Raw genomic sequence first — 11,092 nt, forward strand, 5'->3', positions numbered from 1 at the left:
CGATCGTCACCTTTGTGCGACACTTGTTGCTTCGCTTTGGCTATTTATATTTATTTTTTCTTTGAAAAATGACAACGAGCGTGTGCCTTGTTAAAATGTGCTCTTGCCTTTGGAAATAAATGTTTCCGCCATAGAAATGTATTTGAAATAATTTTTGTGCACGCCATTCGAGACTTCCATAAATTACAAAAGAGGAAATGGGCGTGTCAGCTGGGCATCCAAGATCAACTAAATTAAAAAACGCCGACGCGTGGCAAAATGTTCGAAAAGAAATAGAAACACCAAGCCAGATCAGATCGGACCGGATTGCATATACCCACGCAGCAGCAATTATTGTTAATTGCTGAAGGGGTAAACAATGTTAACAAATATAAATTAAATGGTAACAAATAGATCCGCGCTAAAAATTTGTGGGGCCACAATCCAATTAAACTAAATTTATATGTTTTGATTCTATTAAACAGAGAAAATGAAAGTTTAAAGATTAATGAGCTCCCTACCATTATCAAAAGCAGACTTTACTTTAGTACACAAAAATTGATTAATATTATATTATTATTTCACTAGCAAGTTACACAGAAAAACACTTTAATAACATGGCTCTTAGAGCGACGAATGTTGACAAATGGGATGAACATAGATAGATAGATTTTCGCGTAGAACGACGTTTTGTACCCTCGATTACAGCACTAATTGCAGCCTAATATAAATTGCTTGAGGAAGGTTTAACGACGGGGTGTTTTGGTGGTTTAAATACAGCATAGGAAATGCATTAGCTCCGTGGGGTGGGCGAGGAGAACGGGGATTGCTCCAGGTGTCTATTTCTGGCTGGGAGTGTAGTACATGGAGTGCAGGAATAGACGAGTCACTTCTCCGATCACCGAACGGTCGGGTATGCTCTGGGCCATGCCGTAGAGAGCCATCTTTCCAACCACGGGCTGGCCGGGATCCTTCATGATCTCCGCCGTGCAGCTGCGCACATCGGCAATGAATTTATCCGCGACTCCGGGCTGTGTGTGCATGTCCGTCACGCACAGGTGGATACTTAGAGAGAATTTCACTTATTAGAATGGTTCCGCTAATTTAAAAGTTGAGTCACCTACCCAGATGGAAACTGCAGGGCATTCAGGTTCCAGCCCAGTTTGCACAGCGAGTCCGATAGCCGGAAAATGTCAAACACATTGGAGCCCAGGGCAATCACTGAAGTAGCTGGCTTGCCAAAGATAAAGATGCCATCGATGTCGCGGACGCTGGAAATATAGATTTAAAATTAAATTTAAAGTCACAACGAACTTGGATACAAACTTACCCCCTCTCGATATAGCGCGCCGTATCCACAATGCGCTTAGTGGCCTCCAGATAACCATCATAGCCAAAGCTCATCATGGTAGCCCAGCAGGCGGCGATAATACCACCTGCACGGGAGCCGTTGACTGTGGGGGAACCATACACACCGCCGGGCCAGTCAGTAGTCACAGTGAATTGATGGTCCTTGTACTTCTTGTCGGAGTAAAGGATCACCGACGATCCCTTTGGTGCGAATCCATACTTGTGGGTATCAGCGGAGATACTGGTCACTCCCTTGACCTCAAAGTCGAAGGGACGCAGCTTGTAGCCGGCGTTGCGGACCAAGGCCACTACAAAGCTGCCCAGACAGGCGTCCACGTGCACGGGAATGTCGTACTTAACGCCCAGAGCGGCGATAGCTTCGATGTCATCGATGGTTCCATAGGGGAAGTTCGGAGCAGACCCAACCAGCTGATAGAAGTTTAAAGATTAGTTTTAGAATACATTTTGGTATGTAAACCCATACCAGAATCGTGTTCCTATTAATGGCACGTTTGAACTTCTTAATGTCCACTTCGTAGGTCTCCGGATCTACATCCACGGATCGCACGTGGATATTAAAGTACTGACCGCCCTTGTCGAAGGCCGCGTGGACCGTCTTAGGCACCACGATGTTCGGCCTGGTGATTCCCTTGTGCTCTCTAGCGTAATCCCTGTACGCCTTCATGGCCATTACAATAGATTCGGTACCGCCGGTGGTCATGGTTCCACAGCTGGCTGAGTTTCCATGGAACAGGTTGCATGCCATGCGCACTACCTCCGCCTCCATTTTGCAAACTCCCGGGAAAAGATCTGCGTGCAAGGGATTGGTGTAGGAGGCCTTGCCGTACACTTCAGTGACGAGCTCCACCAGATCGGGCTTGTAGCCGTAGACTGCGCCAGAAACACGACCATCACGCCAGTTGTAGTGACCGGTCTTCAGGTGCTCATCCACCAGTCGGAGGATCTCCTCCTTGCTGAGTCCCTTCTCGGGCAGAGTTTCCGAGTAGGTAAGATGGGCGTTGCTCTTCTTGATTTCGGTCTCGAAGTCGTTTTTGGCCTTGGCCAATTCAGTCTCCACCTGACGACGCACAGCTGGAATCTTCTTGGCAAACTTAAAGAACTGACGCTTGCCACGGATGTAGAGATCTAGAGAGAGAAAATTAAGAAATAATAACTGTACGTATTATTATATTATTATATTACTATAGATAAACCTTTCACTGTCCTTTGTTTTCATCAGACTGAAGTCGTTGAAAGCTTTATATTTATGAGGTTAACAGACCCAAAACAAAGAATCATTATTCAAGTAAATTGCAGCCTGATAAACGAAGTGTGTATGATACCCGCTCGATCTTATCGGACATGGCATGCCTTGCTGTGGACGAAACTTTGGACAGGCTTTATGGCACTTCATGGAGAAGCTATGCTAGCAACATTATTTTTCATCATTCCTATTTTAAAGCATTAGTCATGATATCGGGGAAACTACCTAATCTCCTTAGTTTTGGTACTAAGCCCCTAAACTATTACTATGTGCTAGCAAGGGCAGGATATCTCAATCTTATCAATTTCCTTCGCGCTGTTGAACTTTGCATATTTGATTGATTTTAAGTTGCTACACGCTTTAACAAACATTTAAACTCTAATCTATCGTAATCGGTGGCTAGATTAAGTGTAGAAGTTCGTGGAGGGCACCCGACGAGTGCATGGGTTATATAAGCTATGGGCACAAAGTACACTGTAAAGCGTGCCTATTTTAATACAATTTTATAAAATTTGTTAAACTAAGGTGAAATCTCTTTAAAAGAAGCCTAGCTGTGTTTATAAGAAACGCACCCATCAGATAAGATAGTTTGATGGATTTAGGTAATTGACGTGCCCTGCCCTGTAACCACGAAATAAATGAAATCGGCTGACTGTTATGACTTGGCACTATGTTCTATATAAGTCGAACTTCCATTTGAGTCCAAGATCTGTCATCTTCTTTGGCAGATTACATAAAAACTGTCCAAGAAGAAAATCCAACAAAGGGGTTGTTGTTTAGAACTAATCTCACACAGATACCACCAACTCACTTTCATCCTGGCAGATTACAGTCCAGAGCCAGACGCCTCCCAGGACCGTGGTGGCCGTGATGGTGGCCACCTGCCAGGGCTCCTTGGCGCCGAAGGCCCGGTTGATGCCCTCGGTGACGGGCTTAAGGCAATCGCTGCCGGAGAACGGACGCATCGTGTGGCAAGCTGGAATGTGGTAATGGAATGGTGTACGCTTTAGTGGAGCTCAGTCGGGGGATCCGCACTCGCGTGGTTCGATTTGTTAACTGATTGGCGGGGCCGCGAATGTGGGGCGACAAATAACAAATGGCTTTGGTGGCTGATAAAGTTCTGCTTTTGTAGTAGTCACATAGATTTACTAAGTACATAGGCTGGCGCGCGAGCTTCTGGCTTTGTTGTTGTTCTGTCTGACCGCTCAGCTGATGCACAAAGAACGGCAGCGGTTGTTGACGCACCTGAGCGGTTACTCACCTGTACAGTGGGACAGCTACGGGAATCGGGAAAGCTTTGAAAAACGCGAATAGACATAAACTTTTAATCGTACAAACTCATTGCGGCTTAGAGTGACCGTTTGCCAACTGTTGCGCATTGCTATCGACTTGCAGCTGTTTCGATAGATGGCCAGCTGTTTAGGCGGCGAATTTACCAACACTTGCTGCCAAATCAAAATAAAAATGTTGCGTATTTTAAACAACTCTTTGAAAATATCGAAATGTGCAACAGGTTGCGTGCCACAGGTCATTCGTTTTGCCAGCAATGGACCCAGTGATTTGGTCCTGGTCAAGGAGCAGAACGGAGTGCGAGAGATAACGTTGAATCATCCAAAAACTCTGAATTCCCTATCACTGGACATGATGTGTGCCCTTCAGGACGCCCTGATAAAAGATAAGGACAATTTGGATCTAAGATGCGTGGTCCTTACAGCCCAAGGAAAGATCTGGTCGGCAGGGCATAATCTCAAGGAGTTGCACAATGACCCCAAGATACAGGCTTGTGTGTTCCAGAAGCTAACCGATGTTATAAACGACATACAAAGACTGCCGGTGCCCGTACTAGGAAAAGTCAATGGCTATGCGGCTGCTGCAGGCTGTCAACTGGTGGTGTCATGTGACATGGTAGTCTGCACCAAGAACAGCAAGTTCTCTACTCCTGGGTAAGGATTGAAGCCCTCTATGCAACCAGTTAATCATGATATAAATTGTACTTTTAGGGCTGGCGTTGGAGTTTTTTGCTCCACACCCGGCGTCGCGGTTGCCCGCATTATGTCGCGTCCAAAGTCCGCCTATATGCTAATGACCGGTCTTCCCGTTACTGGTGAAGAAGCCTACATATCGGGAATGGTCACCAAAGCTGTTGTTCCGGAGGAACTAGATAAGGAGATCGAGGAAATCACCAATGCCATCAAGGCAAAAAGTCGTGCCGTCATCTCTCTGGGAAAGGAGTTCTACTACAAGCAACTGGCCATGTCCCAAGCGGAAGCCTTTTCGGCTGCGCAAGAAAAGATGTGCGAAAATTTCCAGCTGGGCGACACCAAAGAGGGCATTTCTAGCTTCTTCGAGAAGCGTCCACCCAACTGGAAGCACCAGTAACCGCAACCTGCAATGTGAAATGATGAATCAAAACTGACCAATTGTGCATTTATACTTTTAAGCTTGAATTGTCCAAAGTGACTTAAAAAAATGTTAATTTGAAATGTTATTTCTTTAAATGTTTATAAAACAATGTTGAATACGACTCCATGCATTTTTTATTTATGCCTGTCGGGTCGGTTTGGGAAATGCATCAACAAAGAAGTAATAGATTATGTATATAAACATTATATATATATTCCAATACATTTAAGAACAATGAAATAAAACGATTTGTCGTGCTTTCAAAAAGTGCTCATTCCTTTTTAGGTGTTACGTTTATTAAAAAGTGTTTTGTGAAAATATTTAAAAAATACAATTACAAATTTGAATAAATAATATGTATATAATAATGTGATTATGTGCATTTGAAATTTGGCAGTAAGAGTTTTTTGTTTTTTTTTTTTAGAGAAACCGGTTCTATTGATGTGAGTCTTTTTTTAATGGCTACTTAAAAGGGAACTGGATGAGACGAAGAAAATTCCTGGGGCCGCGATGGCGTGTTGTATAAAAAACAAAATAAGAATTTGTAATTGTTGCTCAGCCTTAGCTGATGTTGTTTTAAATATTTATTGAGCCCTCCGCATTGAATAAATTGCAACAGAATACGCCTGTAAGATGAACCACTCGTAGCTTTTGTATTTATGTATATATATATATATAGGTACAGCAAATGTCTGCATAGGTGCGCTAAATGTATGTTCTAAAAGTAAGCCAAAATATTATAAACTGTGCAATAAGTATTATCTTTCATCATTTCAGAAGAAGCTAACGAACGGCGATCCGCTGCCGGACCCCAATAGAAATATGTATATAGCGCCATGCAAAGAGAATTATAACCAAGAAATTAAGAACAAATACGATTTATCCATAGTGATACGTGCTAAACTCCTATGCGTTTATGACCCCGTGCGAAAATCCGCCGTCCTCTCGGATCCTCCGCAAAAAGGAACAAAATGTGTAGAGATGTGGGTGGTGTGCATTTCTGCGGTGCGGTTGTGTCTGAGTGGTTGTGCAATGCTTTCCCTCCTCCCAAGTCCTGTTCGGTGAACTTAGACCTCGGTGACGGGGCGCTTCTCGATCCAGGCCTTGATCGGTTCCAAAGCGTTGACGGCATCCACGACTCCGCGCAGAGCTGGGTAGGGTTCCAGCAGATCGCGCTTGACCATGTAGTTCATGTAGTCGGTGATGCCTGCGAAGTAGACGTCGGCCCAGGTCAGCTGTGGGTGAAAGGAATCGATGGTTTTTAGTATTGTTCATTCCAAATTAAGGAGTGTATGGTTTCAAGTTCTCATTTGAGCACGCACCTTGCCCAGAGCCAGGTGACCATCGTTGTCCTTGACGGTCTGCTCGAGCTTCTCCAGGTAGAATGGAATGACCTCCGCATTCAGGGTGACCAACTTCTTCTCCTTAATCTCGTCCTCCGGCTCGTACGAGACGACTGCAATTTCTATACATTAAAAATTCCAGAGTTAATCAAGGACACTGAACATGAAACTGAGGCACACATTGTTCGCTACTTAGACGGAAGTCATTGATGGTGTCAACGACAATGTCGATCTGCAGATCCTCCCACGGAGTGGCGCCGCACAGGCCGACAGTCTTGGCCAGGAATCGAGCCATCGAAATGCTCTGGTGCACACGCTTGCCGTCCACCTCCAGCACGGGCATCTGTCCCATGGGCATGGCTATTGGATAAAATAGAGTAGATCATGGTTAGTCCACTGACCACTTAATGATGGACTATGGCACTCACTGGGCTTCAGGGCTGGCCACTCGTCGCGGGTGACGCGCACATCCTCGTACTCCTGGTTGCCGTAGGCGAACAGGTAGCGCAGGGGCTCGGCCAACGCCTTCACGTTGAAGTAGAAGAGCGTGTAGCTGTGCTTGATGGGCTCGGCGGGCTCTGCCGGTGGAGCGGGCTCTCCGCCCTCGACGGCACCCTCGGCTCCCTCGGCGGGTGGTGCCGCCTCTCCCTCGGCTGGTGGTGCTCCCTCAGCTGGTGGTGCTTGTGCTTCATCGGCCATCTCTGCGCTTTCTCAATGCAATTCCCTGAAAGAAATGTAATGTGTAATGTGTGTTAACAGAATCTTATCGGTGAAGTACTATCGATAATTTGTTATTCATCAATAATAAATTGCTACGTATATAGAAAGTTGGTAACCGTTATGTTTTCTTGGCTATCAGAATAGATATACATATGTTAAAAACTTCGATAATTGGCAGTGCTAGCCATTTCACGCCATTTTGAAATTGCTTTGGTTAGTTTTCCAGAACTTTCGTAGTTTTTGTTTACGTTTGCTGGCTGATTAAACCCAGTTAATCAGTCGATAGCCTGGTTTTTATGATAAGGCGAACGCGCCAAACGTTTCTAGCTGAAGTGGGCCAGAACATGCGTGAGTGATAAGGATATATTACGGTGTCGTATAACTTTTAAGATCCACGATAAAGTGTGCCCAAAAGACTAGGATTATTCTTAAGTGGCGTAAACAAATGATATAAAAACCGTTGGGGGTAAGCTACTAGCTTATTTTGCTCTAGTTTTAAAGCCATGTTTGTTTGCATGCCTTATGAGGCAAGAACAATGCAATAAATCAAGCGGAGTCAAGGCAAAAGTTGACAGAAAATATAATTAGCATAAAACTGCAATATATATATGGTAGATATATACTGAAATGCAAGAGTGTAACCTCCATAGAACCCACCGGAAGTGCATCGATTGGCGCACAGACAACACACCCACGCATATCAAAGAAACAGACACCACTCCTCCGCCCGGCTGCCCACTTTCGGTCCCCTTATGTTTTTCGCTGAATCGCGCAAAAGTCGGAATCAATATCTTTCGGGGCGTTGGCGCTGCTGGAAGAATCGTAGGACGGAGGAGGTACGGATACTACGCCCCTGTTTCCATTGTCGTCGGCACTTTTTGCCTCGCTGGATAAACGATTCAGTGTGCAATGGGGTCCATGTAGAGCGTAAACCCGTTTTCGTTCGATTTGGCTGAGAAATCATGGTGTCTCTGCCTTTGCCATCATTTTGGCAGGGCGCCCAGTCAGTCACCAAGACTTCGGATCCCCTCCCCAACCCCATCCCCGTTCAGTAATGGCCGATTGGCCGCCTCTTCCGCTGCAATTTTCGCTTTCGGAGAGTCTCAAATTGCAACAATCGATTCGACTTTTCGGCGTTATCTTCTGGTTTCGCCGTAGTGCTCTCCCTTTTTCTTGCTGGCACTTGTTGCCATGACAGCTTCAATTGAATTTAATTTGGTCTGTCTCGGTGTTTCGGTGTCATGATTTAATTAAATTTCGATTCTCTGATCTATTTTGGCTCTTTGATCTGGCACTACGGCACTAAAATCGTGGCAAATGGTTTCACTTTAATCGTGGGAAAAGGTTAGGAAAGATAATGACACCAAGATTATCCAATCCATGGGAAAGGGCAGGGATCACAGCGGGTCAAGGACCCAGTGGAGGCACACAAAATGCGTCAATGGGCACTGAAGGGATTCACGTGCACACGGCCATATGGGCAACATTTCCAGATGAACTCGCCGATCGGGGGGGTTATCACTAGAATTCGAAAGTCTGGGACCCCTAGCCTCGAGGCATATCAGTTCAAAAATATAACTGATTGTTTGTTGCTAAATAATTTTGTTTTCGATTTCAATTATTCTTTTTCGAAAAGGTATTAATAGGGGTTATGTAAGCCTGCGTTTGGATAAGATCCCGAATATGCACTGCACTTAAGTTGGTTCCGGTTCGAGTACCTCACGCTTCGAAATACGTTCACGCACTCCACAGTCGACGGAGGTGCTATTGTCGTTTCTATATTTCTATTCCGATCTGATCGGTTCTGAAGAGGCAGAAGAAGAGGGCTTCTAGTTGATCGGTTAACGTCGTTGTCCTTCACATATTTGCTTGCGAGCGAGGCGAGAGATCCGCGCGAACTGCGATTCTGCGAAACGAGTTCAAAACTTTTCGATTTCGAATCGATTGACCCAAAAATCAAATCAAATCAATCGAAGCCAAAAAACCATTGTGTGTAATTTTAGAACCGATTCGAGACGAACACCATTCGGCATCGAAGTTCGCAAAAACGTTTTCCACTTTTTGGCAAGGGTAAATCTTGGTGCGTAATTACATCACAAAGGTGCTACGAAATGAGGTGGTTCCAGGGATTCCTTGGCTTACCTCAACAAAGAATACTAAATCAGCTGGGCACTGGGGCTCTCGGGTCTTCAATTCGCCAATAAGCGTTCACTTGAATCGTGGGCGAAGGAAAGGCGTTCGGTTCGGATTTGCACTCACTTTCCGTTACTCTCTACTCTCACTCTCTCCAGCCACTGGGAAGCTTTCACTGAACCGATCGTCACGACGACTGCACTGCAACTGACTTTCTTCCGCCGGCGACGCTGCTTATATACGCTTGCCGCTCTCCCCAAGCGAACACTCTCTTCCAAGCTAGTGGCGCTTGACTGTGTGTGTAAGCCGGCCGGTTAACTGGACAGAGGTAGCGTTGTAATTTTAAGTTTGACTCTCACTCTCGCTCTCGCTCTCTCTCTCTCGCTCTCTGATTCTAGTTCCAGTGGGCGTTGAAAAGGAAACGCAGTTAATGAATTAGTTAACATATTTAACCACGTTTCCAGTTCTTCTTCTTCCTACCCTCTTTTCTTAAATGGAATGCAATATTCCAGCAGGCTTCGGCTTCCTAATTTGGAAATTAGCTTTCATACACAAAATGCAGCTCTCTGTTCTTAAAATCTCTCAGTCTGCATTTAAATAGATCTCTTTGGGAGAGGTTCTCAGTTCAGCAATAAACCAATTATAGTAGCAAAAAAAGGCAGTAAATATTTGTTTGTGCTTTTAGTGGATGAAGCTTGTTTACTGCCCACTTAAAAGATAGTTTAAAGACGGAAAACTAAATAAAGCAGATTTTGAGAGACGAAGCAAAAACATCTTATGCGTACCTAAAACTAATTATTAACTCTTTATTTTACTCCTATTGGCATTAAGTAAGTTTATCGTATCTTTAAGTCATACTCCCACATTCTCAGAAATTATCGCCACATAATTACTTCGGTTAGCATTAACTGATTGTGGGAAATCAGTCAGGAAATTTGAAACGCCCAATACTCAATCGCGGTGCTCTGGACTTTGCTTGGCTCGATCCAGACTGGCGGTGCCAGGCGACGAAATTCGAGTGCATCCAAGATGTTTATGTGGGAAGCATCAGGTTTACTTCAAAGGGTTGTCTATGGCAAAAAATGTATAACGCTTGTGAATTATGTCAAATTAAAATTATTTAACCATTTAAAATAAGTTGCACATTTTTTTATGGATAGCTTAACGGGGGTATTTCATGTCTTTTTTAATTGCATTTATGAATATTGGTTAAACTAGTCAAATTATCATATACAAAACTGTTTATTTAGGCATATTTGCTGATGGCGAAAATTGCATTTCAAAATTCAAACATTTGAATGACAAATTCAACTTGTAACGAACATGTTCGAAATTAACATTCTGGCAACTCTATGTATGGTTGCGGTACTTGATAATGAACAAGTTGGTTAGAAGCCGCACTAGTTCAGGTTGTGTGCTTGGCTAACTGCCAGGGGCTCGAATTGCGGCGAATTCGGTTTACAAAAGTGTGGTAAATTTGAATTTTGAATACTGGCGCGAATATATGATTTGTTATTCGATTAAACTTTATTAATTGCCATAAATTAAGTTACAAGGTCACTTACACTTAGTAAAATAGTCTGAACTCATATCTTATCATTAGCTAATAATGACTTTACAGTTTACCTAGCACTTGACTAATCTACTATAATATTGAATTGCTCAAAAAACTTGATTAAAAGTGTTATTTACTGAGAAAAGATGGGACTCCCACAATTTTCAGCTTGTACCCACACAATCTTTGGCTCTACCCAAATAACTACCATAAAACGCAATCGAATTCACCAGCTTTTCGCAACCATGGGACTCCCACAGCTGGAAGAGAAGCATTCCACGCGATTCGGGCACTATTTGTGTGTTTTGTGTTGGCTGGGCGGCGTACGTTCGAAAATGTGCAAAG

At 44.0% G+C, this 11,092-nt stretch overlaps 3 protein-coding genes across 4 annotated transcripts; 1 reads left to right on the forward strand and 2 right to left on the reverse strand.

The window, feature by feature from the left end:
- Nucleotides 1-517: 517 nt before the first annotated feature.
- LOC6734864 (sphingosine-1-phosphate lyase) lies at nucleotides 518-3,992 on the reverse strand. The gene is made up of 6 exons (XM_016181747.3): nucleotides 3,855-3,992; nucleotides 3,405-3,569; nucleotides 1,814-2,475; nucleotides 1,310-1,758; nucleotides 1,104-1,250; nucleotides 518-1,044 (listed from the first exon to the last, which is right to left on the reverse strand). The coding sequence occupies exons 2-6, from the start codon at nucleotides 3,556-3,558 to the stop codon at nucleotides 819-821; spliced, it is 1,638 nt and encodes a 545-aa protein (XP_016028125.1). The 5' UTR covers nucleotides 3,559-3,569; nucleotides 3,855-3,992; the 3' UTR covers nucleotides 518-818.
- A 17-nt stretch (nucleotides 3,993-4,009) lies between these two features.
- On the forward strand, nucleotides 4,010-5,117 carry LOC6734865 (enoyl-CoA hydratase domain-containing protein 3, mitochondrial). Its single transcript, XM_002081830.4, has 2 exons — nucleotides 4,010-4,536; nucleotides 4,594-5,117. Exons 1-2 carry the CDS (start codon nucleotides 4,058-4,060, stop codon nucleotides 4,970-4,972), a joined length of 858 nt encoding a protein of 285 aa, XP_002081866.2. The 5' UTR covers nucleotides 4,010-4,057; the 3' UTR covers nucleotides 4,973-5,117.
- A 302-nt stretch (nucleotides 5,118-5,419) lies between these two features.
- LOC6734866 (glutathione S-transferase S1) lies at nucleotides 5,420-9,414 on the reverse strand. Of its 2 annotated transcripts, none has more exons than XM_016181746.3 (5): nucleotides 9,202-9,414; nucleotides 6,768-7,063; nucleotides 6,532-6,699; nucleotides 6,319-6,461; nucleotides 5,420-6,231 (listed from the first exon to the last, which is right to left on the reverse strand). In XM_016181746.3, exons 2-5 carry the CDS (start codon nucleotides 7,036-7,038, stop codon nucleotides 6,064-6,066), a joined length of 750 nt encoding a protein of 249 aa, XP_016028127.1. In that variant the 5' UTR covers nucleotides 7,039-7,063; nucleotides 9,202-9,414; the 3' UTR covers nucleotides 5,420-6,063. The 2 variants fall into 2 exon arrangements, with proteins under 2 accessions (XP_016028127.1, XP_016028126.1); XM_016181745.3 differs by lacking the exon at nucleotides 9,202-9,414 and adding an exon at nucleotides 8,778-8,944.
- Between the last annotated feature and the right edge of the window lie 1,678 nt (nucleotides 9,415-11,092).

This window comes from Drosophila simulans, chromosome 2R (genome assembly GCF_016746395.2).
Source record: "Drosophila simulans strain w501 chromosome 2R, Prin_Dsim_3.1, whole genome shotgun sequence".
Classification (NCBI taxonomy): domain Eukaryota; kingdom Metazoa; phylum Arthropoda; class Insecta; order Diptera; family Drosophilidae; genus Drosophila; species Drosophila simulans.

What these genes read in the sequence shown, in the direction of transcription:
- LOC6734864 (XM_016181747.3), bottom strand. Translation starts at nt 3,558, where the DNA reads ATGCGTCCGTTCTCCGGCAGCGATTGCCTTAAGCCCGTCACCGAGGGC. An exon ending in GCGCGCTATATCGAGAGGGG is followed by an intron (nt 1,251 to 1,309) that starts GTAAGTTTGTAT and finishes CTATATTTCCAG; the next exon opens with CGTCCGCGACATCGATGGCA. An exon ending in GCCCTGCAGTTTCCATCTGG is followed by an intron (nt 1,045 to 1,103) that starts GTAGGTGACTCA and finishes ATTCTCTCTAAG; the next exon opens with TATCCACCTGTGCGTGACGG.
- LOC6734865 (XM_002081830.4), top strand. Translation starts at nt 4,058, where the DNA reads ATGTTGCGTATTTTAAACAACTCTTTGAAAATATCGAAATGTGCAACA. An exon ending in AGCAAGTTCTCTACTCCTGG is followed by an intron (nt 4,537 to 4,593) that starts GTAAGGATTGAA and finishes TTGTACTTTTAG; the next exon opens with GGCTGGCGTTGGAGTTTTTT.
- LOC6734866 (XM_016181746.3), bottom strand. Translation starts at nt 7,038, where the DNA reads ATGGCCGATGAAGCACAAGCACCACCAGCTGAGGGAGCACCACCAGCC. An exon ending in GTGGCCAGCCCTGAAGCCCA is followed by an intron (nt 6,700 to 6,767) that starts GTGAGTGCCATA and finishes TTTATCCAATAG; the next exon opens with CCATGCCCATGGGACAGATG. An exon ending in CATCAATGACTTCCGTCTAA is followed by an intron (nt 6,462 to 6,531) that starts GTAGCGAACAAT and finishes TTTAATGTATAG; the next exon opens with AAATTGCAGTCGTCTCGTAC.